We start from the raw sequence: 26,958 nt of genomic DNA, 5'->3' as shown, positions 1-26,958 counted from the left end.
TATTTTACAGTTTGGGGGCATTATTTCATTAAATTTTGCCGGATTTTCAATATATTACACCGGTCGATGGGATTATGTGTTCTATTCATTTGCAATATTCGCGACAATAAATTGGACTTTGTTTGTAAATTGTTTGAATTCGTAGAATGCGGAATATTTCGAATAAACTTGCGGTAAATTATTTTTTTTCTTCATAGGCTTTATTATGTTACGACAATCCACGAGATCATCCGTTCATCGGCAACGAGGAGAAGAAATTTCTTGAAGAAAAAATAAATCATTTGGAGAAAGATCGGAAAGATATGTTGTCTACACCATGGATCAAAATATTTACGAGTAAACCAATGATTGCATATATAATCCACGCATCAGTTTGCGTTTGGATGTTCAATATAAACAATGCCAATTTACCAAAATATATGAATGACGTGCTGCACATTTCCATAACAAAAAACGCCATCACGTCGTCCGTTCCCAAAGTGGCGAAACTTATCATTGCGCTTTTTGCCGGTTTTTTGTCAGATTGGATGCTTGAGAAAAAAGGCATTAGTATCACCAAAATTCGGAAAATATTCGTCGTATTAGGTACGTCATTTAACTATGGTACTAGGTATTAGGTACGTCGCTAATTGACTGCTTACAAGTTGGACATGGATCAAACAAAAAACGTCATAAAAAACCCGAAAAATGGCATAAAAAATCCGATTGAAAATGGTTTGAAATTTTTAATCTGTAGCCTCAGCATTTCCTGCATGTTTTCTGATGTGTGCATCATACGCTGGCTGTGATGAGCTCACTGTTGTGATGTTTTTTGTGCTTTCGACGGGATTTGCTGGATTTAGTACAGCTGGATTAAGTAATAACTTATTGGATTTGGCACCTAATTATGTTGGACCATTAGCTGGTTTAATGGGTACAATTTCAAAAACAACATCAATATTTTCAACCTATGCTGTTGCTCTTTTGACTCCACACGTAAGAAAATCGTATATTCCCATTGAACTAATAATAAAAATAATAGTTGCTTTATTATAGGCTTATCTATCGGAGTGGCGAACTGTATTCTGGATAACATTTTCGGCAAAAATATTAGGTGTATCTACTTTCCTTGTTTGGGGTTCAGGTGAGATTCAACCATGGAACAATATTCAAGATAAAGGATCAAAAGCTGATAAAAAATCAGAAAAACTGCATTCGAGATGTTCCGAAAGCTAGAATACCACTGCGGAAACATAATTTAATTTAACAGTTCCTATAAATGCTTAAAAATAAGATTGTTGATTCAACTTGCTTGTGCCGAAGCATAAGCGAACTAAACGAATTTTCCATAGGCTGGACCAAATTTCAAAAATAAATTATGAAATAGGTTTGTTGATTGATGCATTTTTATCTACTGGTGAATCTGTTTCATTTTACTTTTCCGCACACACCTAGTGTGTAAGGTAAAGTATTGGAATCGGTCGAAAAATTAACACCCCCAAAAAACATGTTTTCTGGGTGTTTTAGGACCCAGGGAACACGAATCTAGCGTTTTTTCGATGTCCGAATGTATGTGCGTGGTACCCTGTACGCTGTACGCTGTATGCTGTACGCTGTACCCTGTACGCAAAAATTTGTTAACACGATAACTTTCGAACCAGAAAAGTAATTCAAAACCTGACTTCACAGGATGATTGGGGGTGCCAAGGAATAGATACCATTAGATTTTGAGCGACTTTGGTTGATAGAGTAACGTGCCATGTCTGGTGTGATGCCCATGGCCATCCATGGGAAAAATTCAATTTTCCCCCCAAAAGTGATATTTAATGTATTCTTAAACATCCAAAAATATGTATTGGGGGGTTTTTGGGTACGAGAAAATCGAATATGACATTAGTTTTGCGATACAAATATATTTCGACACACCTTTCATACAAATATTCCAAAAAAATTGGATTTTTGTATGGAAGCCATGCCTGTATGATATCGTAATGACCTGAAACTTTGCGCAGGTTATTTTTATCACACAAAAATAATATTCCGAGGGTTTGAAGAGATTTCAATGCACGCTCTGCTCGCACTCCATTTAAAGCAATGTATTGGGTTTCGAACACGCAGATGTGCTGCCACCTGGTATCTCAAAGTTAAGCTGCTATAACGCACATGCTTCTTGTAAATGAAGAAGAAGAGGAAAGCAATGTCTTTACATAGGGTTGAACTTGTAAATGTCAGAGAGCAGCACAACTGCAGTGTTTAAAGTGCGATTGCCCTTCGTTTCAATGCAAATTAGGGGTACTTCCCGAACAAAATTTTGGATTTTTTGCTCAAAATCGAAAATTTTGTATATACTCAATTGTATTGAAATTTCTTCAAACTTTCAGAATGTTAGCTTTTTGTGAAAAAAAACATCTGCAAATTTTCACATGATTACGAAATCATACAGGCATTGTAAAGTCGTTCAAAAATTATTTGTATGGGAAGTACCCCTAAATTGTATTGGAATATTTTCAAACTTCCAGAATGTTGGCTTTTTGTGAAAAAATACCCTGTGTCAAGTTTCACGTCGTCATGCAAGGATTGATTCCATTCCAAAATTCCCATTTTAAGTAATTTTTATATAAAAAGTGTGTCAAAAATTATGTGTATCGCAAAACTAATGTCAGATTCAGGTTTTCGTGAGTTCAAATTCAAGTAAAAGATAAGTTATAAATGAATTTTGTGGATCACAGTGCGGAAAAGTTCATCTTACGTATGTAAGACATTTTATTTTTACTGTTATTGTAATTTTTCTTCTTGAAAAGATTGGTTTTTTATTCTGACAAAAGAATACTTCAGATTTCAATTGCTAATACACTGAAGTAAGCAATGCCATCACTATAAATACTAAAAAAGTATGAATTCATTAAACAAATTAAACAAAAACCAAGTTAATTGAACGAATGTTTTGTTCTTGTTTTATTGAGGAATTTAAATAAATCACAAAAAAGTTTACAAGTCTTTTCGCTGATTACTTCATCCATTATACCGAATTCATTTCCATTCAGAAATCACGCTGTTGCCATCTTGGATCGAATAATAGTCTAATGTTTTGTGTAAACTATTCATATCAAGGACTATATTATTCTCATTCTCAACGTATTTCAAATCAGTTGTTGCCTTTTGATGTGGCAACCAACTGTTGAAGTGTCAATATCGTTATATTACGTGAGATTCGTTTAATAGTTGCCTGATGTGTGTTGCCATTGATTAGTTTGAGTGTGACAAAATTTGAGACTTGTCAACAATGTCATCCGGTTGGCCATATTCTGGAAAGAGATGGAAGTTTATCTAATTCATTAAATATCATTGCTTGGTAAATTAAATGATTATCGTTTAAATTCAATTCTTCAAGATTTGGGAAAATGTCCAAATATTCATCCCATGCACAGCAATCGGGCAAATGATTCGTTTCAATATGAGTGGCAATGCAGTAGAGTGTTTGCAGTGTTTTTATGTTGCCCAGTTTAATCACTTCATTAAAGTAATTCAATGGATTCCCTTTTAAATCGAGACATTTCAAATTGCGAAAAATTTGCGTGGAACTCATGGAATTCTCAGCAATTGACAATTGCTCAATATCTGGCCATAAACGTGTAATTTGCATGACATTCGACCATTGGCGGAAGTACTTTTCAAGCTCGATTATTTCCTCCTCGGTGTGTAGCCGTAAACGGTTTGGCCTTTAATAGTCAATGGAAAGTCCCATGCAAAGAAGAACAACTTGAAAATTAATTGAATTCAATAATCAACATAAGTTCAATGTATAATAGCAATTTTTCATTGGTTTTGCTGATGTTTTATTTTCCACTCACGTCAAATCCAAGTATAGATGTGCCAAACCCGAATCTTAATACATTTTATATCATGATGATATGAATGGGTCAGAATAAAAATCCGACTTGTACGCAGAGTCTTTGAAAGTGGAACACAGCGTTTTTTGTAAAAAAAACTCCATGTTCCACTTTTATAAACTCTGCGTACAAGTCGGATTTTTATTCTGACCCATTCATATTCTATCAAGATATTATTAAAACCAATCTTAATACGAGTATGAACATGAGTATCAAGTATCAAGGTCGATTATGATACGGCGTATCACAATGAGTATCAAGTATCATGATACCGAAGTTAATACGCGCAATTGGCAATTTTGCATGGAATCTGTACAAATAAACATTTCGCCTGTTAAAATTCAAATATCGATTTGGTACAGTGGAAGCATTCACGGCGTATGACACTAAACGTTCAGCGTTCGATTTCAATGGATTATTCTTTTTTCTTCTTTTTTTCATTTGTTCTCAATTAATATTTATTCATTTGCTAATCTAAATAATTTTGAACGACATTTTTACCACTAGAATATTTAAAACCGAGCAAGTTTCCATTACACACGATTGAGAACATTTTATTTATTAACTTGAATTCTTTTGAATATTTTAATGAAAAATGCTTTAGATTAGATAATAAAAAAAATTCTCAATCCATACAATTTAGTTCGTTTCATCAAACTCATATCATGATATTTAATCAATACTCGGACATCTGTACACTGGATCCCGTCATTTGTTGATTAACACCTTCGGTAGCTCAGTTGGTAGAGCAGTGGACTGTAGTGGCATATCATTTGAAATCCATTTGTCATCGGTTCGACTCCGATTCGAAGGAAACTACATTTTTTTCTCCAACAGATTTTTTCACGATTTTTTTTTAACGACATAGCATTTTCAAACAACAAAATATTGATAACTCATGTTATTTGATATAATCTTTTTTATTTCTCATTTTTTATTTTCCTCACACACTTGTATGTAAGCAGAATGTATTTTTATTTGGTAATTAGTCAAAAAACTAATAATAAAAAACTTGTACATAAGAAAATGTACTTAAATTAAAATTACACCTTATTCAGTTTTGATAAAATCGGATAAAATGGTAACTCGTTTTTGAATATAAATAAATAAATGTTTCAATTCAATGTTTTTTTTGAGTGTGTTTGTTTGTGAAATGTTTCAATAAAATTTTATAAATCAGTCATAGCGATAGTTCGTCGAACGTATATTATTTATTCGGTGTATTTTTTGCTGTTAACCGGTTTTCTTACACTCAAACTGTCTCCATAAATCTTAAGACAGTCAACAAACTGTGCAAAAAATGAAATCTACCGTTTTCTATAGCTTTGTTCTATCAACTTATCAATTAACGAAACTCAAACTCCAGTAGATAAAACATTTCAATGAAGAGTTTGAATTTGCATATCAAAAAATTGTATTCTATCATATTTTAAGTTCATTGAATTCGACAAATATTCACAATATTCACTTTCTTTCATACTTTTCGCAAATAAAATGTGATTTTTGATCGCAACTAGCATCATTCCATTTTTGAGCCTCATTTGGATCACCGCTATTGCCCTTAATGATTATGCATTGTTCATCGGGATTGGATGGTTCGCCTGTTGACCAATTAGTAAATATGACTGGTTTACCAATGCCCACCCACTCCCATGTGCCATTGCCGGCCAATTTTGATCCCGATGTCCAAAAATCGTTCGCTTCAAGACCTATTATTAAAAATTGATGGATTTACATTAGTTGAGTTAGATGAACGTTATCAAAGTAAAGCTTTTTCAATCGTTTCCTATGTCATCTTTCATTGATTTATATATGAACTATATTTTCATTTAAGAAGAAAATATCTTTCTCACACTGGGTGTGCTGAAAAGTAAAATCGCGTAAAATTACCTTCGATTTTAATTTGCTGTGTAAGTCGTTCGCTTTCTTCTTCTGATGAAATGCTAACCAAATGCATACCAATGCTACGGCAAAATCCAACGGCTTTGTAGAAATTTACCTATAATTTCAAATACTTATTATTATTTTCTATGATGACACATACCATAATTTGTTCTACACCACTTGTTTATCATTTTATTGCACTTTAAAGATTCAAACTCTGGAAGCTTCTATCATTCAAAAACATGGATGAAAATGCTTTTAATTTACCTCTGCCAGAGTTATAAGATGATATTTTTTTATAATTTTTTGTTCCCGGACGCGACCCCAAATTGGTGCTGCAATAATAAAAGATTTAAAAAGTTTTTTTCTGTTTTAAATAATTTCTCACATACTTAATAAGGTGAACAGCAAAATGCATGAAATAATGCTTAGCTTCATTTTCAATTAATTGGTTTCAAAATTTACTAATTCACAAATGGTGAGTGGAAAAAAGTTGGTTTGCGAAATTTTTGAATTTAAAGTTCAAGTTTGATAATATCGGGCTTAAGTTCAATAACTGAATTTTATGTGATACAATCGGCAGTTTATATAGAAACATTCAAAGACATAGAATGAGAGGGGACAGACATCTATTTATATTCTACCTTTCTCTTATTGAATAAATAATAGCATCGGATGATCAGATGTTGTGCTGCTTGAAAGCATTCTGACTTTCATATTGCCGCAGTGGCAAATGTGAACGTATCTTTACCATTCACAATATTAAATGGGTCATTTTTTAAGAAAGAGGAACCAAATCAACATTTAATCGCATTCATTTCGATGGAATCGATCGAAGTTCTCGAAATATCTTAGTCAGGGTCATTTGAACAGCGATAAAAAAAAGGTTGAAGACGTTTAGATTGTATTGAAATTTGTATTGAATTGCTGGTTCCTTCAGTCTTTATTTGAATTATTTATTTATTCAGTTTTTTTTTGTGGAAAATCAAGGCTTTGAAATCATTTCGTTTGGAAATAAAATGATACTTAGCACCATTCATGGGCATGTTCAAAACTTAAGGGAGCCAATGAAAAACCCTGAATTGAAAGAAATTTGTACGAAGAATTTAGGGGGTTATCCGTGCATACCCCCTGTGCACCACAATTAGCATCACTTAATTTTTGAGCATTTCATTCCATGCACTGCCCATTCTTCATGGTATGGTTCATCAGAATGGGCCTAATTAATAAAATTGACTCGATTACCACCGCCGGAGGTAAAATTACTCTCAAACCTTAAGGGGGACAATGAGAAAGGACAAATATATGGACCATAATTCAAATCATTTAATTTCTCATCTTCCATCATCTTTATTTGACCAATTTGATTTTTAGAGATTTGGTCTGTTGTCATTTATTATTATATTCGCGTATTCATGATCGATTGTAATTAACTCGAGCCTGCCAATAACGATTGTCTATCGCTTTGCTCTCACGTTTATCGAGTTTGTCCTGAATTCTATTTGCACGCCAGGTACTAAAACTGCCGCCTCTTCCTTCCAATTCATACATCTTGTCTTCAAGCTCCTTGTCTGTTGGATTAATAGCTTTGCGTACAGTTTTCAATCCTTTTTTGACTAGACCAGTACCACCAACGGCGATCACATCAGTAATGAGCTGTGGGAAAAAGTGAAAAAAACCAAATAAACAGAAAAGTGATGTGAAAAAAATTAATTGAAATGGATATCTTAATATTTAAAACGTATTAATTTACCCCACAAAATACGACTCCAATGAAAAATAGTATAAAAACATTTCGGCCCAACATGTTTTCAGCAAAATGATTGACGTTTCAAGAAAACGTCCAATTTGAACAATTTAAGTTAATAATTATTATCGAGAAGAGTTGATAACTCACTGCTTACTAATAATTTCTCTCGATTGGGTTACGTTTATATAGGCAATGTTGGCCCTTTATTACTTTTCCGCACACACCTAGTGTGAAAGGGGAAAGTATTGCAATAGGTCAAAATTTACGAAACTTCAAAAACATGTTTTCTGGACGTTTCTGAGGTCAGAGAACCCGAATCAGGCCGTTTTTTGCATGGTTGTTGTGGGTCTGTTCCACGTCGTACGTCGTACGTTGTCCCGTACGCAAAATTTGTCCATCGATTTTCTCACCACCCAGAAAAGTTATTTGAAATCTGACTTCACGGGATGATTGGGGGTCCCCAGGAATAGAAATCATCAGATTTTGAGCGACTTTGGTTGATGGAAAAGAATTTCATGCCTGGAGTGATACCTATGAAAAAGAGTCCAATTTTCGTCCAAAACTCATACTTAATGTAGACTTAAACACTCAAAAATATGTATTGGGGGGTTTTTTGACACGAGAAAACCGAATCCGAGGTTATTTTTGAGATACAATCAATTTTTGATACAGTTTCCTTGAAAAAATCTCGAAAAATTGAATTTTTGTATGGGAGCCATGCCTGTATGCTACCTTAATGACGTGAAACTTTGCACAGACTATTTTTTACACAAAAAAATAACATTCTGAAAGTTTGAAGAGATTTGAATTAAAATTAGGGGTACCTCCCATACAAAATTTTCAATTTTCGGCTCAAAAACGAATATTTTGTATGGGAGGTACTCTTAATTTTGGTTGAAATTTCTCCAAACCCTCCAAATGTTATTTTTTTGTGAAAAAAATAACCTGTACAAATTTTCACGCCATTAAGGTAGTATAGTTAGTTATGAAAAGTGTTTCAAAAATAATTTTTATGGCAAAATTAACGTCAGACATATTTTTTTATAGTGTTTTGTTAGAAAATGAAATACTTTCAAATGTCGTACAAATGGGTTCATCATGAAAGTGTGAAAAATCTTTTCTCGAGTACTTCTGTTATTAAATAAAAGAATATTTCGATGCCAAAGTTGAGTTTTTTTGGTCTCGAACTTTACGCCGCTTGAAAGGCTTGAAAAATCGAACAAATATTATTTTGAACTTGCTTAATAAAATACGCAAATACCACCGTGCGGAAAAGTTCGTCTTACTCCTGTAAGACTCTTTATTCGAAACATTTGCATTATTTTGATGTGTTTTTACGTTTCGAAGAACTTCATTATTCAGATGTTTCCTCAATAATGCTTTTTTAATGTCAAACTTATTGACGAAAGAATTTATGTATATTTATTATAATTAAATCGCATTTTTGCTTCCGCATAGTGTCATTTTCTATTCAAATCGAATGAAATATTGTTTACTACACAATTCAACACATTTTTGTTCTGAACATTTATTTCGCAAATGAATTTTTCAATTGATAAACGGAATTTTCCAAGGCGCAAAATAAGACATTTCTAGCATTTTTTTTTTAAATATCATGTCATTGATGGTGTTGGTAACGTTATGTTTGCATATTCACGCTAACTCCCTCCCCAGAGACGTAAATGAAAATCTGAAATGTGTAACACCAAAATGCATTGTCACAACAATCAATAAATTCTTCGTTGTCTGAAAAATGAATCATAAAATCGGTTTAAAGTTGATTATTCTAATCTCTGGTTTTCAGATGAAAGTGACTTTTTTTTACTTTCCTATAAGATTTGGCTACAGGACATATCTTCCCCGGCCACAATTTCCCCTAATTTCGGTCATAATTTCTCAGATTTTCAAAAAAATGTATGGGGAAATTGTAGCCATTAAGTTTTGGATATAAATTCCCCACCAGTTTGGTAATATTTTCCCCGGGAAATTCTGTCCAAATCGAACTGGAAATAGTTTCTCTGGATTTTTGGCCATAATTTCCCGAATATAAAATATTTTTCTTGGGGAAAATATGACCAAATTTTATAAGGAATTATTTTCTTTGATATTTCGGACATAAATTCGTCACGAAAAAATAAACTCGTATTAAATCACTTTTTCGTTAAAATATTTTTTGCTCCATTTCAAAGCATTTTAAACAATATTTAAAATGCCCACACGAAAGGAGCACATCGCTTGTTGCTTCAAGACAAATTACACAAGTCTTGCCTGAGATTACAGAGCTTCCTGTGTCGGATGAAATGGATGCAACTGGCTCGGGGGTTGGTATAAAAAACTTGAAAATATTTGCTGTCATTCGAGTGACTATTAACAAATACGTGCTTTCTGATTCTTTTTTAACGCTATTGCCAGTGTGACATCAACCGAAGTGACTCATGCTGCAAAGGTATTTGCACCAGGTCAGGAGAGTACCCAGTATTCAGAGATCTCTAAATCGTGAAAAAATTCAATCATTTATCGAAGACTACACCGTTCTTCTTCTAACGAAAAACATCTTTTTAATATGATTATTTGTCCGCTCATCTTTTTCGGTGGTCATTAGTTTTTCAATTAAATATTTTATTTAATCAAAAATGTTGACATTAACCTGTTCATCAATTTAATTTAAATAAAATGCAAAAATTATAAACATCGTCGAATGGTTGACGATAAAATATTTGTTTCGAGTTTTCTTTATTTTTCATTTCAAAATCGGAATGATATCGATCACACGATAAATTCTTTGTAAAATCGTCTTTTTTGTGTGTGTTAAGAGAGTATTTGGTTCTTTTAAATGTTCATCTTTGGAATCTTGCCATATTTGTATGGCGTGTGTATGCTTCACATTTTCTTTAATTATTCGAATTAAAAACATTGCGTTTAGTCAGAATCAATTGATAAAATCGAAGATTCTATTTGGTATTAATTGGTAAGTTTTTTTTTTTTTTGCTTTAAGTGATGTATGTACTTCGAATGTACAAGCTGCTCTAATAATAAATCGTATTAACCTCTTAAAACGGTTCAATATGGCATTTGTTTAACTATCAATTAAATGCAATATTCGATTGCATTACGTGAATTATATATGTTACAGCGAATAGCCTTCTAACGATATTATATTAATTCTCTGTAAACTATTTTCTTATTCATTGTTTGGCTGTGTGATTAAATTATCTCAAATAGTTTATGCTTATTGATAAATTGTGATTGATTTAGCTGGAAGCTGTTTCACTGAGTTGTGGTTTGCGTTGGCGTATCTCACTTTCGCTGAAACCGGTTAATTCTTCAATATCACTGTCATCGTCGAATTGCATGGGTTTCTCTTCTAGAATGCTTATGTCTTCGTCGTCATCGAATGTTTTCTCTCCAATAGATGATGCGGACATAACCTCGGCACGTTTTCGGCGACTTTCTTCGGCACGATCACGAATACGTTTACGTGTCTCCTCCATCCATACGGAATCCGACCAATGGTACCAGCTCAATAGACTGACCGTCATTATGAAGAACAGATTCGCTCCAATACCTGGAAATCGATAAAATTCATATAGTAAACAACAAAATCAAATACTCTTCCCTCACACTGGAAAAGTCCAATTAGCTCTTACCTATTGAAGCAGAGAGTATTGGCCAATGAAACATAATATAACGTAATCCAGTGAAATGTGCGATAATGTGCAGTGTAACCGAATAGAATTGAATTTGTTTCGATTGAATTTCGACAAAAACATCGGTGACCGGATTTTCTTGATCATCTTCGTAGCTTGAAAATACTTCAACGGGTATTTGTTGTGTTTCTTCTTTGATACCAAATATAATGAGCGGACTCATCACCAATGTTGATATTGTACGTGCCAAATGGGAACGGTAATGTAGCATTGCCGAACGGCACGCATGATTTCGCAATCGAGTTCGTTGATCTCGCATTTCAGCGCACACCATAAACATTCCCAAGCGCAAATTTTGTTCGGATTCAGGCATATAGATATTCACTGATATACGATACGGTTGACCAACCATAAGCAATTGCTGTTTTCGGGTCAATAAAACATGCGCCTGGGGAAACGAACACGGTCCAATGATTTCTTCACAAGTCCTTGGGAAAGAAAAGATTCTTTTAGTTTTAAGCAAATTGAACAAAGAGAGCATCATATAGAGCCGGAGATTTTTCAGTGTCAGGAGCTCGTTTACATTTGTAATCGTAACTGTTCATTTGATTTTATTATGGCGACGGATGGTTTTATTTATTAAAAATATAAACGAACAAATGCTCTTTAACCCTCCAGCAGTATAGGTTCATTTATCACCAGAAAAACATTTGTTTATAAAAACAAATTTCTTTTTACTCGATTTTTCTGGTTCCAATCGACTGAAAAGAGCCAATGGTGCCTCGAAATGTTTTTTTTTTGTGGGCAGGTGTTTACTATTCGGTGATTAACCAAAAGATATCTTACTTAAATTGCATGTAAACAGGTCGTACATGTGCGATCGATGGCATGTATGTGTAGTAGAATGCAATGTACATGAAAACTGCCATCCAGATGATAATAGCTGCGGCAAATGCAAGAATCGCCAATTTAATCATTACCTCGCGTGTTGTTATCACTCCTTGTTTGGTGCGATTTCGATAGTCATCGTAGGTGTTGTGTGTCCGATCCACAACTGGCTGAATTATGTAACCGCGCAACATCTCAAACGGCAACGCCAAAATCATTGTTATTAAACCCATTTTAAATGCTCCCCCACAGATAAACAAACTTTTCAAACCGATCTGTTTGCCAACCAATTTTAGACTAAATAAATATTATTCGTATTGAATCAGACGATTCGTGTCAATCTCCAAAAAAAATAACACGAAAAAATCCCACAATTGATAACAAGTGTGCACAAATAAACTTGAGAATTTTTGAAGTTCACATTTGTTATCGAATCGACGGAATGGAATAATGCTAACTAATCAATGTTTGGCAATTTGTGTATGTTCAAAGGTCAGTATTAAATCTCAATTGGCGCGAGACTTTGTCAACACATGACTAACAGATGAATTTAATTTTTTTTTCACTTTCTATGCCTTATACAATCGACTGCACGCACAAACTAACCACAATATGTTTATGGGTTTGTTTTGTTTTTGTCTGTTTCGCACGAGTGACAGAGAGTGCTGACACATCGAATGACAGTTCGAAAAACGAAATAATATTGTTTGTTTACGTTTGGTTCATTGCTGTAATTTTATAAAAAAATTACTTGTTTTTTTTTTCATTTCAAAGGTTTTTATGGCATTTTTAAATAAAAATCATTAAAATTCGATGACATCAGTCTGAAAAAATGTATGATTCAAAATTGCAAGTCATTTAACCGATTAACTTTTAAATTCACTGTGTGTATTTGACACTCGATGTTCGAAAATGAACATCTGACTTCGAAATATACCAATCAACGGTGACGGAAAATTGTTGGCTATGTCTGAAAAAATTATTAAACATTTGATAGCAAGAGGATTTTCTACAACAAATATGGTGAATTCATTGGGAGAAATTGTGCAAAAATTGAATGGCTTTGCCGATGTCAAAACAGCCGAAAGCTGGGACAATGTCGGTCTTTTGATTGAACCGGCAACACCAAAGTAAGGTTAACATTTTCAATTCGGCTCTTTTTATTATATTTATTTCTATTCATGTATAGGCCAATACAGAAGATATTCTTAACCAATGATTTAACGGAAAAAGTGCTGCACGAAGCTGTGGAAAAGAAAACCGATTTAATCATCTCGTATCATCCACCAATTTTCTCCGGACTGAAGACCATCACACAAAAGTATGGTTTGTTTTGCACTTTTTTACTTTTCCACTCACCAAGAGCTGTTATAGGCATCGCCGGAGCGTGGAATTTTTTCTTGTAAGTACTATTTTTTCTTGTGCTCAACTCGAAAAATGACTTGGAATAAGAGTGGGCACTTCTCCGGTGGCAATAACAGCTCTAATTGTGGGTAAGGTATATTGTCAATTGAGTGTACTGGTATAATGGTGTTCGTTCCAAATTGTCTTTCTATAGGTCATGGAAAACGCGATTGGTTTCGGTATGTTTGGAGAATCGGATTGCTCTTTATTCACCACATACATCATGGGATAATAATCGCGGTGCGATTGGTGATTGGTTGGCAAAAGCATTGCCACATAAAGAATCTCATATTATATTACCATCGGCTGAAAATAGTAACATCGGCTGTGGCCGTGTTGCTCAGGTTGAATCGAACACTCCAATTACATTGGCCGATTCGATTGAACGCGTTAAAAAGCATACAGGAATTAGAACCGTTCAAGTTGCAATCGGTGTTAATAAGACACTGAATTCTACCGTGAATTCGTTTGCGGTGTGCCCTGGCAGCGGTAGCTCGGTATTAAAGGGTGTACAAGCCGATTTGTATATTTCGGGTGAGTATGGAATTTTTTGACGTAAAAAATACTGTTTGGTGTTTCATAAGTTGTTTGTTAGCAAACATGAAATACTTTACTGCACACAGTGGGTTTGTGGAAAAATCAAAGAACACAGACTCTGAAAAATTACACGTGGTATGATTGAGCTCAATGAATAAAAAATGCATTCGCATCAGATTATATTTCACAAAGAGTCGGGCCTAGATCAAACTACCAGGGGTTATGCGTATTTTTTCAGAGTTGACAGAGGTGAAAAAACATAGAATTGCGACACTAGACTAATGGCATTGGTAGAAGTATCAAGTAGCCATTGAATGACAGTCTATCTGTCTTGTATTCTTCCAAATGTCAAAAATCATTCTTTTAAATACCCAAAAAAACTATTTCAAAAAATGTATTCGATCTGTCGTTACAGGTGAAATGTCCCATCACGATGTCCTCGAAGCGATTCACAACAATGTCAGCGTAATTCTGTGCAATCACAGCAATTCAGAACGTGGATACTTAACCGAGTTCAAGGATACATTGGCCAATCTGCTCGATGACAGCAGTATCGAAATCCAGCTCAGTGAATCGGATGCCGACCCGTTGGTTACATATTAAATAGACCCGTTTAATACATCTAAATTTGTATTCCAAGCTTTCATGAAACAAAGTAGAAATTGCATTTTTTTCGTCAATAAAATATAAAAATAAAAAAAAATATTCGGAAGAGCGTGTTAATATATGTATTAAATCTAATTATTACAAATGCAGAATTATATTAGAGCATGACTTTTTTTTACATTTCATAATGCTGTTTTTAATTAATCGATTTTATTTATTCTCAATTTTACGCAAAATTAGTTTGCATTGCTTAATGACATCTTTTTATACAATAATTCAATAATTCAATTCATCTTACAATATTGATATTAGATTATATAGATTTAATTGTTACAGACACAAATTGTCTTCAATTTTCAGCGTCTGGAGAATTGGCTACAATCTGGAAAAAATTGGCATATTGAACCTTTTCCGAACTTTACTTTTACTTTAAAAGCACTTGCTTTTCAACCAATTTTCAGTCTCCGGTAATATTTTTTACGATTTTTTAATGGATTTTCTTTGTCAACCCTCTACTGCATTAAACCGTCTAGAGATGGAATTTTAAAATCAATTCTTTTTCAGTTTTTCAATTGAATCATTAAAAAATTGAATGAAAAATTTAAAAAAAATTGAAAATAGTTGAAAAATAATTTACGAAATTTTGTTCGATTGTTTTTAAATTTTTTTACCAATTATTTCGAATTAGTTTTGGCTGTTTTTTTTTTGGAAAATATCCTCAAAAAATTTAATATTTCTATAAATTGAAGTTTTTACGTCAATTTACAATTCTGGACAACTGATGACAGTCTTCAATTGGGGGCAGTAAGTGTGAAAAATCCGGAAAAACCCTTGAAAATTCGGAAAATCGAATTTTTATTTTTCCGCACACCTATTTCGGTATTTCTCGTTATTTACACTCAAAAGTTGACTTAAATTATAATTTTCAACCGCCCAATCTACGAGTATCAGTAGAGGTTCAAAGAATAGTTTTACAAATGCACTGTCATAGAATGTTCAATATTTATTTAATTTGTTTGAATACTTGAGAGAATATTGTCGATGAGCCTGAATTTTTGGCAGAAGTAGAAGAAAAAACATGAAACATCACGATAGTAAAGTCTTAAACCTTATAATATTCATAGTGTATCGTGTATTTTCGATGCGTCTCAATTAATATAGTTATTGCTGACAATCTTATCTTCTCATTTGGAAATAGTTTTCTATATGAATAAATTTATTATTTTCTTATCTAATTCACTTAATGCTAAGCGTTAGAAAAAAACAAACGGTGACAATTATGATCGTAGAGTTAGTTTATTCAGTATATTCAAGCCCTGCTCCTCGTACTCTTGCTTTGACAACCAGAATGAATCACGATCTTTTCGTACATCGGCCAACACAGCACCACCAATGAAAACCATATCCTTACGCGTCGGCGGATCTTCGATTCGTATTTTGAATTTCTACATGAAATTGAAATAGGCGAATTAGTTGTGTTACGATTGAAATCAATATTCCATCTTACCGATAATTTTTCGATGTCATTTTTTAGGACACGTTCCAAGTACAATTGTTTGATTTCACGCTCTAATCGACTCGGCAGGCCTGGATACATCGTTGAACCACCTGTTGAAAGAATAAATCAATTTTTTTTTAATGAAAAGTTTTTGAATTGAAGCAAAATCAGTCAATTTTTCCCTTGGTGACACTAACCCGATAGAACGATATGTTTGTATAATTCCGGTCGCATGTCAATGTCGGCTGTTTGAATTGTATTAAATACGAGTTCAGCAATGCCTTGACCTTCAACATTGATTAAATGTGGTTGGAACAGTGCTTCGGGCGCCTCAAATCGTTCGCCACCAACTTTAATCACTCGACCGTCGGGCAACTGCAAATTTTTAATTTTCAATTTCACAATCGCGAATTTTCAATTAAGCAAAAAAGTTGTATACCGTATGGGATTCAACCAAAACCGTTGTTTCCAATGCCAGTCGTTGTTCTTGTTCGATGTCATAGCCAATGTAACACAATTTCTCTTTCATCATTCGCACCGTTTCAAAATCGGCCGTATGGTTAAAAGCGTATCCGCGCAACAGCAGCAACTAAATTAAAATTAGATTTTCTTTAGAAAGAGAAAATACAATTTCCACGCCACTAGGTGTGCCGAATAAAAAGTTCCTTACTTTGATCAAATAACGTGTGATATCACGGCCGGCGATATCGAGACGTCGTGTCAAATGTGGCAATGTAAACTCTTCATAAACTGGACAAATATGGGTGACACCGTCGCCCGAATCGATGACCACACCAGAAATTAAACCTTGAGCATATAGTGTGAGCACCGCTTGAATGGCAATGTACGTTGAATCAAAGCCATATTTTTCAAACATCACCTAAATTGAACCGAGAAATTATTATTTAAATATTTAAATTTGAAGGAAAATGTTGTCACATTGGTTTACCTCAATCATTTTCTCTCGATTTCTCAATGGATTCATTGGTGGTTCGGTGAGTAGAATTTTTGTATTTTTTGGATCGATGTTCATTTTCTTTGGGCCAAATGTATAGTCCCATACATTACACATATCTTCCCAATTTCGTACGATACCATTCTCCATTGGGTACGACACCTCGAGCATGGCTCGCAATTTGGACGCCTCATCTCCAACCATTAAATCCTAAATTTTCAAATAATAAAAATGACACCAAATCAATTTTAATGCACATATTTTTCCCACTAATCACAAGCGGACTAAGAGGAAAGTATAAATTGTAGCTAAAACATTATTATTGGTAAAGAGAAACGGTTCTGGGCTGATCACAACACATAAAACACAAGAATTTAGTGGACAAACAAAAACACACATATGAGTCGATGTGATGGGGAATAATAGATCTTCTTTGTTGCATACAATGGCTACGTAATTAGATTTGCTATATTCGTGAATAGAGAGGCCACTCTTTTCCTAAGGACACTGTCCTCATTCGATACATGAGAAAAAAATCCATTTGTGCCAAACAGATCCATATCTCCATCGCAACGACTCGTATTAGAAATCGAATTACAAAAACCAAAAAGGGAAGAAGAAAAACAATCAGCGTATGATATAAGCTTATCAGAGAATGTGTGTGTAAAGTGTATAGATAAATTAAGAACCAAACAGAACAATAACAAACTCAAACACAAACAAATCGTGCATAAAAACATTATACAACAATAAATCTCATGAATTTTACATCAAAAGAACACATCACAAAAGAAAATCAAATAAATGACACCTTTTCCGTTTTTGTACACAGACATTGTACTTTGCTGGACAATTTTTAAGATGAAAATTGTACCAACTATCTGAAATAGCTCATCGTCTAGCCATAGTTGCCATATTATATGGGAGTGGAAGAGGAGAGTACGGATTTTCAGTGTGATCTCATCCAGAGGCGAATTGGTACCAAAATACCAAAAGCACTGATAAGCAATCCTAGTCGGACATTAAAAATCACCGAAAAAACCAAGCCACTATTTTGTTTCTTTCATTTTTTTTGTTTTTTCGGTTAAAAATGTAAGAGCCTGGTAATTTTTGGTATTTTGGCACTCGCTGTCTCGCTCTGACCAAAAGATGACATCTCTCTCTCACGCAGCTCTGCTAGATGATGTATTTCTACTAGCAAACCATAGATTTAAACCGGCTACTTCAGTACAATGTCTGGTTGTCAGATCTCAATGTGCAAACAAGAACATAAACTAAAAGAGAACCAAAATAAAATATTTTGTCCCACCAAAGAGTGCCTACAATAACCCTGCAGCTATTCAATCACTAAAAAAACTTAAAGAAAAAACCACACGCAACATAAAATCGAAACAAATAAACAAACAAAACTGCGAGCAACCAATCCGAATGCATAAAAAAATGTTAAAAACTCTTTGCCAGAAAAACATACGCAAGCCACAATGCCAAAAAAAGATTCACCACAAACGAAAACAATTTAGAAAATTAAGCAAAAATAAAAAAAAATGATTTTTTGTGTGAAAAATTTTGATGCGATCCGATTCTGTACTAGTTAGATTGTGTGTATTGTATGTTATTCTGATTGCGTTTCGGTGCGTCTTCATTTTTCAAAAGAAGAAAAAAAATCGTTTCTTTTTTTTCATTTTGATGAGATTGGTAATTTTGTGTTGATGACGCAAGGAAAGGAATATAAAAACTTACATCGACATGTAAATTCTGTAAAATATAAATTGGGGAATTTTAGTTTGTTTCTTTAAATTTTTTTGTTTTCTGTGTCTAATTTGAATATATTTTTAAAAACTAATCAGAAATCGAAAAACAAAATATAATTGTAATAAATGAATGGAGTGGAATTTGAAATACAAACCTCGACTTCGATGTCACCGATTTTATTAGCCGCTCGCAAAATCGGACGACCAACCATCGATGGGAATATATGCGCCGGAAAATTACTGCCCGCATAGCCACATTTCACGAACTGCAGAAAACAAACACACAAAACACAAATTAGATGAATGTTCGCCGTTATCGAATCAAATCGCGGACATGAATCATAACAATATTGCGTTGTTCAATATACACAATACAAGTTGTTTGACAGGTGCAGTGACCCAAATTTGTAACTCTTTTTATGGAACCACCGTCATATTATGGACATATCGTCGAAACAATTTTATTTTATGTTTCAAGTGGAAAAACTTATTTTCGACGCGTAAACGATCGGCTAGATGGATGTTTATCTTGTATTGTGATATCATCGCATTGGGCCCATCCCATAACATTACAACAATTCAGTGAATGCAACCATTTTTTTTCTTCCAATCTGTGGGAGAGGAAAAAATTGTTTGAAATTATACGTACGCCAGTGCCATTGTCACACACGATTACATTCCGTCCTTTACTATCCATTTTTTAAATTTTTTATATCGATACACACTTTGCAAACACAAACTATTTTTTAATTCAATCGAATTAAATCATTGAGAGCAGAAAAAAATGTATTTATTCGGTGGTTTCCAGTTGCCTTTGATTCAACTCTATTTGTCACCACTTCACAGAATTTACACTCACATACACGCACACATAGCGCTTGGTATTATTTAATGTAACTTTCTCATTCGTTCCAACAGCGTTCGATGGTCGAAGCGGCGATTGCCAGAAAGAGACAGCACCATTGGAAAAGATTCTATGTGTCAAAACACAACCGGTGAAGAGATACACACATACGTGCTTGTGTATGAGTTTCACTCAAGTAATACCACTCAATGCTTTGACATTTTGTTTCCATTCGTTTCAATAACGCACACATACATCGGTTCGTTTGACTTTGGCAACACTTGTATTTCAATGTTCTGCTTTTTTTCGTCGAATTTTTTTTTACGTAAATAAAAACAACCCAAACAAATCATATTTTGAATAAAAATGCAAACATTTTTGAATTATGAAAGAATTTCTATGTAATTTTCGGTTGAATGTCTTTTGAAGATGGAAATAAAGTGATGCACATTTGAAATGAGTCGATCATTTGAAGTGTTCTAATTTGGTGCATAAATAATCACTGGATATGCTAGTGATCTTGAGTATTAGTTTGACATTGATTAAATAAAAACTATCTTGTATCGTGTGAAAAACAAATTTCATGCCACATTGACTGTGATTCCTTGAATGTTGCGATAAAATTTGGTATTATTCCATAGTGTGTCTTCCGGTCCACATTTTTAGAATAATTTATTTTTGATATTCAAAGTGATCATTTTTTTTTTTGGTGTAAACAAAGCAAATTAAACACTGAAAAATATGACTGCATTGAGATGAGGAACAGTGGCATATTTTGTCAAACCGAAAAAAAAGTTGAATAGAAAAAAAAATTGGTTATAATTTACTGGAGTAGAAGTGAAAAATGAGGCAATTTATGCGTTTAATGCAATTGAATCGGAATCATTTCTTTTTCATTGGTTTCGTGGTCGGTTTGATATTGACGATATGTTTGCCCGACAATGCATGGGAGATAACCGAACAAGAATGTCCGGAATCGTTCAACGGTGATGCACCAAAGATGATGGCACAAGATGATGATTTTGAGCCACGTTTAAATCTCGTCAATAAACCAATGACAGCGAAAAAAACGGCCAAAAATATCATTCGACCGCGATATTATTCATCGGAACTGGGAATACGAGAAAAATTGTTTATCGGCGTTCTAACCAATCAACGTCATATTAATTCGTTGGCCACGGCATTCAATCGCACCACAGCCCATCATGTTGATAAAATCAAGTATTTTATAAATGCGGCCGACAATGTACGAACCAATTTTAAATTGAAGAATATTGTCGGTTTTACGGATGTACGCGATCATTTAAAACCATTTCATATACTGAAATATATCGCCGACAATTATTTAGACGATTATGATTTCTTTCTATTGGCCACCGACACAACGTATGTGAATGCAAGACGATTGCTGAAACAATTGAATCATATTAGTATCAGCTTTGATGTGTATATTGGACATAAGAGAGATGCAAGCGATATTGTTGATAGCGATGAACACAGCCGGATGATGGAAAAGGAACGAGATTACTGCGATTTAAATGCTGGCATTATTCTGAGCAGCAGTCTCATTCGGAAGATTCGATCCAATTTGGATTGGTATGTTTTTATCATTTATGTTCGAATTATTTTCGACTTTTTTCGCAAATTTTCAGGGGATGATTTCAAAACAGATATTGATAATATCAATTTGATATAAGCAATGATTTCATGACTTTTTTGAGTACCAATGTAATTTTTTCACCATTTTTATCACGTAGGTGCGTTCGGAATGCCGCCACTAACTCAGACAGTTTGAATATTGGACGATGCATTAAATACTCCAGCAAAATTTCCGGGTGCCAACAAAGTTTTCAGGTAATCCATGGGAAAAGAGTGCCTATTACTTACTTACCTACTGTGTTACGGATGTTTTTATTTTGCATTGAATTTGGCTTCAATTAAACTGGAATTTTCAAGAATTAGGAGTCAAAGGGGAATAATAACGAAAATTCGAAGAACGATGAGGAAATTTGTATTTTTCAGACACTTGCATATTAAGATCGGTCTTGATTATTTCTCGAACCTTCAAAAATCTGTTTTTTTTTTTCTACAAATTCCGGGATAATACATGTTTTAATAATTTTGTTCAATTATCAACGATACAATGAATACTTCGGTGAATAACGACATGCCAAACACATGCAATTGAATCGTGCTGAATGTGTGATTTAATAATTACAACCTTGGCGATGCTCCAGTCGTCACTTTTTTCTTTCTATACCTCTTTATTGTAATTAATATTGAAATAGATAACTTCTTTATTTTTCTTTCTTCTGCTATTCTCTTTAAATCTATATATTATACAAAAATTGAGTAATTGCCGTTAACTAATTAACACGTTTCGTTGAACTTTATTTACAGGGCATACAATTTCCGAATTATCGTTTGCACACGTACAAACTATACAGAGATTTGCACTTTTTGTACAGCGATCCATCGTTCAACAATGCTTCAATGGTCCATCCAGTTAAGACGGCCGAAGATTTTTACGTACTTCATTCGTATTTTTCAAAGGTATTTAAAGGGTCCCAAATAAAAGACTGCCCAACTGCTGCTATTTGCTGTCAAACAATAGCTGGTCGAAGTATAAGTAGCAGCAGTTGAGTTAAGCGTTAAGGTCTGATATATTTATAAGAAAAGTATTAAACCAAATCTGTTTAATAGTTGAATTTAGAAGCAATTCACGCAGAAAGTCAGCAATTAGACGATGCCGTGAGGCAAATAATGAATGGAAGCATATCGAATGATATTCTCCAAGTACGGTGGCCACTTGGAGTTCCGCCACCCAGCAAGCCAGATACGAGATATGACCTTCGGACCTGGTCACTGATGAACGAAACACACCAAATTATGCCCAATTCCGAACAAAACATTGGACTACTATCACGAATCGATCAAGAAGATATAAAAGTAAGATTTAGACAGATCTTTGGTGCTTAACAGCGTATGATACATAAAAAAAATGATATTTTGTATTTTCAGCGTGTCTTAAGTCGAACATTGATTGAGGCGAAAAAAATCTATCCGAATTTGATCTACACGGATTTGCATTCAATTTACCGTCGATTCGATCCAGGTAAATTAATTGAATTATTTATAAATAAATTATTTTTATTTATTTAATTACTTTCGATCCAGTTCGTGGAATGGACTATCAACTACACTTGATGTTCAGTGAAAAGCATGAAGGGAATGAAAAAATTATTGTGAAAAGGTATCAATTTTCGAATTAATTTTTAAAAATGGGAACTTTAACGCAAACATATGATTTAGTTTTGAAGCTGTGAAGCCATTAGGTCGAGTTGAGATCGTCCCATCGCCGTATGTGACGGAAAGTACAAGAGTGGCATTGTTACTACCAACATTCGAACATCAAACCAAAGAGACACTCGATTTTATTGCACAGTATGAAAAAACATGCATGGAACATCAGGATAATACATTTTTAATGATGGTATGTGACCTTGCCTAGGGTTAATCACAAAGAAAAGAATGGAAATAATGGGAATTAATCAATATGTAATGGAACGTAATGGAAGTAATGGAAACATATAATGAAAATCAAATATGTATAGTTTAAGAGCAAAATAATCGTCACACATTTGCAACAACATTGCAACAACATTGCCCTTTTATTGATCAAGAAAAAATATTTTTTTTTTTTTTGAAAAATCAAGGTACTCTTATACCAAGCCAATTCACCGAGTAAAGCCGAAAACGATGTGTTTGCCGATTTGAAAACGATGGCATTACAATTGTCAGAGAAGTACAAAAACGATGGGTCCCGCATTGCATGGGTTAGTCAATACTTTTTTTGATACTTTGGTGTCTCGAAGCCCAATCGATACATGGTGTCTCGGACATTTGATGTGACAATCAGAGTAACGTCTCTTCCCATATAACTCATTTGCGGAGTAATTTTGTCGATGACGGGACTGTGCGGAGTTCGGCGGAGATAGCATGCAAATGTTGTGTGTACGAGTGTAACAGCATTCTTTGCTGTTCATAGATTTATTTTGTCCAATCGAACATCTTAGTAGCCGTACACACAGCTAAGTTACTAATCATCTACGTAAGAATGATACACATAGAAGTGCTGTTACCCTCGTACACACAGAGTTTGTATGTCATCTCCGCCAAACTCCGCACAGTCCCGCCACCGTCAAAATTACTCCGCAAATGAATTATATGGGTTTTTATAGGTATCAGTACGGTTACCCGAGAAATTTTCAAATATGTTCCGTGGAAGTCATTCAACGTCAATGTTCAGTTCGATGTATGGCAGCGAAGAGATTCTTAGTTTGGTTGTGACCGATTTGGCGCTTCGCAAAATTGGCTTGGAAAGTTTGGTATTGCTTTGTTCAAACAGCATGTCATTCAAGCCAGATGTTTTGAATAGAGTACGTATAGTTCCCTCCATCCGACGTATGGTCAATTTTATAGTTTTCAATTTAAAAAAATGCCCAATTTTCCCTCTTTTCAGGTTCGAATGAGTACGATTCAAGGATTCCAAGTGTTCAGTCCGATTGGTTTTGTCAATTATCCATGCAAATACACGAACTTATGTCGAGAGTGTGATACATGCGATGTAAGCCAAAGTGCTGGTTATTTTGATCGTACAAACTCCGATGTCATATCATTCTACAGTCGAGACTATGTCACCGTACGAAAAGCAATGGAATCTCAAGTACCAATTGCACGTTCCGACAATCATATTGAAAGTATTTTACTTCGTGAGGATCAAACGATCATGAATATTTTGGATTTATTCATAAAATCAAAGTCTGGCATTCATGTGATGCGTGCCATTGAACCGAATTTACGTCTTGGACGAACGATTAAAAATTATCTAAACGCAACAAACACAATTCCACAGTGTGAACTATGGGACACCGATCAAAGTTCAAAGTGTCTGCGAATTGCATCGCGGAAACAAATCGGCGATTCAATCATAAAATATCAAAATAAATGAAGAAGCCAATTCTGTATTTACAGCGAGAAAAACTTAACAGTTTTTCTTGAATCGAGATTGTTTGGGTCATGACTAAGTTCAAAATGCTCATTTATTAGCTTACCTTCTCTAAAAATAGTTTCCAAAATGTATTTCGTTCAGAAAAGAGGGTATTATTTTCGAAAAGACGTTTTTATTTTGTTTAATATAAATAATCTACTCAAAAATTCATCACAAATTTTGATTAATCTCATTAGGACATTTTAAGGGTCTTTTGGATTATAGGAGAATTGCCAAAGTAGAATAAAGTGTGTTTTACGAATATATAACAAAACAAAGTTTTTTTTCATCGAAATTGTACATTAGAATTGGATTTTATTTGTAACATGCATGTTATCAGTGTTGCCTGAACCGGCACTGCTGTCATTCTCGTATTGGATCAGATGGCGCTGGCAACGTTACAATCATTTAAATGACTTTTCTCGTCAACGATTTGTTTCGCTATGTGTTATCTAAATTGCGTGCATTTAATCAGATAACTCATTGAGAATAAACAAAGAAATTAGAAGGGCAAATGAAAATAATCACCAAGCGATAAACCGTTAAAATTGTAGATTTTCTTTTGAATACGCAGTAAGTGTTTGAATATATTTTATCAAAGCAATACATTTTTATATAACGATAACTTATTATTGATAAGAAAAAAACAACTTGAACTATGTCCATTGCCATACCAAAGTTTAAAGTCACTCTTCGATTCCGTTGCATTGGAAATGGTCACCAAAATGTATTACGGTGAAATATTACTAATTTGCTTTTGTTCGATTTATTCAGTGCAAACATTGCCGGTGACGATGGTTAGACGACAACTGATGTTACTATCATCAACCATGGTGCATGGATATGAAATAATGCAACAACAAAAACCATATCTCATCGAATTCTTCAAAAGGTACGGATTTTTTTTCTCGAAATAAAACATAATTCTTTTAATGATTTTTTTAACTTCAATTAGAAATAATGTGAGTGAGGTTATTTTCGTTCCGTATGCCAAAGTAAATGGAGACTACGATGGATACACCAAGATGATGGCTGATGCTATTGCCACATTTGGTGAGTTTCTCATGAGTTCCAATGAGCCAATTGTAATGTTTTATTTTGATACACAGAGCTTCAGACGTCAGTCAAGGGATTGCACACATTTGACGATCCGGTTGAAGCCATCAAAGCGGCGCAATGCATTTACATCGGCGGCGGAAATTCATTTGTTTTGCTAAAAAAATTGTACGATTTAAATTTGGTAGAATTGATTCACAAGCGTGTACTTGAAGATGGCATGGCATACATGGGTTCATCAGCTGGTTCGAACGTGGCAACTCGTTCTATTCAAACTACCAACGATATGCCTATCATTTATCCACCATCGTAAGCTACTTTTTCAAATCTCTTTCGAAGAGCAGTCATATTTTATCTTTTTTTAAATAATTAAATCGAAACTTTTAGATTTGATGCATTAAATTTGGTGCCATTCAATATAAATCCGCACTACATTGATGCAGACAAAAATAGTACGCATAAAGGTGAAACCCGTGAGGATCGCATCAAAGAGTTTCACATAATTAATGAAGCAGCAGTATTGGGCTTACCTGAAGGTACACTGCTTGCAGTCGATGACAATAAAGCAACTCTTAAAGGCATCGCTAATGCTCGCTTGTTTACTCGGTAAGTACAGAAAAAAGAAATTACAAAAAAGAGAGAATATGTAAAGCAAATTAATTTATTTTTCAGCACCGAATCACGCGAATATCAACCTGAATCCGATTTGAGCTTCCTCTTGGAGAAATGAAAACAAAATCATTCACCAATTAAAACATCACACATACTACAATCGAAAGCAATTTTCTACCATTGAATGGGATATTATTTGATTTTCTTTTGGCCAAATTAAACACAAAATGTGAAATAAAAATTTGAAAATAAATTTACATGGGAAAATTTACTTGGACTATACTTTTGTACGAAGTTTAATGATTTTTTTGTTCAAATATTTAATGTCTATGATTAAATATTAATTTCGAATGAGTAAGATTAAACGGTGCGTGGATTGCGAATCGGATACATTTTTGATGATTTGGAGTCTATAACATAACACAGTATCGAGCACTCACTGCTGAATTCATTTTACTTTTCCGCACACATAGTGTAAGGTGAAAAGTATTGTAATCGGTCAAAATTTTGAAAACTTCAGAAACATGTTTTCTGGACGTTTCTGAGGTCAGCGAACCCGAATCAGGCCGTTTTGAGCATGGTTTATGTTAATCTGTACGTCGTACGT

At 34.0% G+C, this 26,958-nt stretch overlaps 7 protein-coding genes and 1 non-coding gene across 9 annotated transcripts; 5 read left to right on the top strand and 3 right to left on the bottom strand.

Moving 5' to 3' along the window:
• Positions 1–22: 22 nt before the first annotated feature.
• LOC116346188 (sialin-like) lies at positions 23–1,383 on the top strand. Its single transcript, XM_031776126.1, has 4 exons — positions 23–124; positions 198–585; positions 737–975; positions 1,036–1,383. The coding sequence occupies exons 2-4, from the start codon at positions 303–305 to the stop codon at positions 1,213–1,215; spliced, it is 702 nt and encodes a 233-aa protein (XP_031631986.1). The 5' UTR covers positions 23–124; positions 198–302; the 3' UTR covers positions 1,216–1,383.
• A 3,211-nt stretch (positions 1,384–4,594) lies between these two features.
• Positions 4,595–4,683, top strand: Trnay-gua. The gene is given in 2 exon segments: positions 4,595–4,631; positions 4,648–4,683. It is a non-coding gene; the product is annotated as a tRNA-Tyr (tRNA).
• Positions 4,684–4,982: 299 nt separating this feature from the next.
• Positions 4,983–7,663, bottom strand: LOC116346135 (perlucin-like). The gene is made up of 6 exons (XM_031776056.1): positions 7,507–7,663; positions 7,065–7,409; positions 6,146–7,027; positions 6,021–6,088; positions 5,760–5,868; positions 4,983–5,578 (listed from the first exon to the last, which is right to left on the bottom strand). Exons 3-6 carry the CDS (start codon positions 6,189–6,191, stop codon positions 5,334–5,336), a joined length of 468 nt encoding a protein of 155 aa, XP_031631916.1. The 5' UTR covers positions 6,192–7,027; positions 7,065–7,409; positions 7,507–7,663; the 3' UTR covers positions 4,983–5,333.
• Positions 7,664–10,185: 2,522 nt separating this feature from the next.
• Positions 10,186–12,652, bottom strand: LOC116346133 (seipin). Its single transcript, XM_031776054.1, has 3 exons — positions 11,997–12,652; positions 11,151–11,638; positions 10,186–11,068 (listed from the first exon to the last, which is right to left on the bottom strand). The coding sequence occupies exons 1-3, from the start codon at positions 12,269–12,271 to the stop codon at positions 10,755–10,757; spliced, it is 1,077 nt and encodes a 358-aa protein (XP_031631914.1). The 5' UTR covers positions 12,272–12,652; the 3' UTR covers positions 10,186–10,754.
• A 290-nt stretch (positions 12,653–12,942) lies between these two features.
• On the top strand, positions 12,943–14,745 carry LOC116346153 (NIF3-like protein 1). Its single transcript, XM_031776084.1, has 4 exons — positions 12,943–13,168; positions 13,228–13,359; positions 13,597–13,976; positions 14,395–14,745. Exons 1-4 carry the CDS (start codon positions 13,005–13,007, stop codon positions 14,580–14,582), a joined length of 864 nt encoding a protein of 287 aa, XP_031631944.1. The 5' UTR covers positions 12,943–13,004; the 3' UTR covers positions 14,583–14,745.
• An 818-nt stretch (positions 14,746–15,563) lies between these two features.
• On the bottom strand, positions 15,564–19,486 carry LOC116346152 (actin-related protein 2). 2 transcript variants are annotated; one of them, XM_031776082.1, is made up of 9 exons: positions 19,439–19,486; positions 18,945–19,055; positions 18,779–18,793; positions 17,033–17,248; positions 16,754–16,963; positions 16,523–16,672; positions 16,281–16,458; positions 16,093–16,193; positions 15,564–16,030 (listed from the first exon to the last, which is right to left on the bottom strand). In XM_031776082.1, the coding sequence occupies exons 1-9, from the start codon at positions 19,484–19,486 to the stop codon at positions 15,863–15,865; spliced, it is 1,197 nt and encodes a 398-aa protein (XP_031631942.1). In that variant the 3' UTR covers positions 15,564–15,862. The 2 variants fall into 2 exon arrangements, with proteins under 2 accessions (XP_031631942.1, XP_031631943.1); XM_031776083.1 differs by lacking the exon at positions 18,779–18,793 and having other exon boundaries at positions 15,863–16,030.
• Positions 19,487–20,012: 526 nt separating this feature from the next.
• LOC116346164 (chondroitin sulfate glucuronyltransferase) lies at positions 20,013–25,575 on the top strand. Its single transcript, XM_031776098.1, has 11 exons — positions 20,013–21,229; positions 21,391–21,487; positions 22,034–22,186; positions 22,337–22,582; positions 22,655–22,748; positions 22,811–22,886; positions 22,946–23,126; positions 23,350–23,469; positions 23,875–24,072; positions 24,156–25,256; positions 25,458–25,575. Exons 1-10 carry the CDS (start codon positions 20,478–20,480, stop codon positions 24,642–24,644), a joined length of 2,406 nt encoding a protein of 801 aa, XP_031631958.1. The 5' UTR covers positions 20,013–20,477; the 3' UTR covers positions 24,645–25,256; positions 25,458–25,575.
• Positions 25,362–26,633, top strand: LOC116346165 (probable alpha-aspartyl dipeptidase). Its single transcript, XM_031776099.1, has 5 exons — positions 25,362–25,575; positions 25,639–25,736; positions 25,793–26,048; positions 26,127–26,345; positions 26,412–26,633. Exons 1-5 carry the CDS (start codon positions 25,397–25,399, stop codon positions 26,467–26,469), a joined length of 810 nt encoding a protein of 269 aa, XP_031631959.1. The 5' UTR covers positions 25,362–25,396; the 3' UTR covers positions 26,470–26,633.
• Positions 26,634–26,958: the final 325 nt, after the last annotated feature.

Source organism: Contarinia nasturtii, unplaced genomic scaffold (assembly GCF_009176525.2).
Source record: "Contarinia nasturtii isolate CC-2019 unplaced genomic scaffold, AAFC_CNas_1.1 Cnas_scaffold_1435, whole genome shotgun sequence".
NCBI classification, from domain to species: domain Eukaryota; kingdom Metazoa; phylum Arthropoda; class Insecta; order Diptera; family Cecidomyiidae; genus Contarinia; species Contarinia nasturtii.
This window is presented reverse-complemented; position numbering and strand designations above follow the sequence as displayed.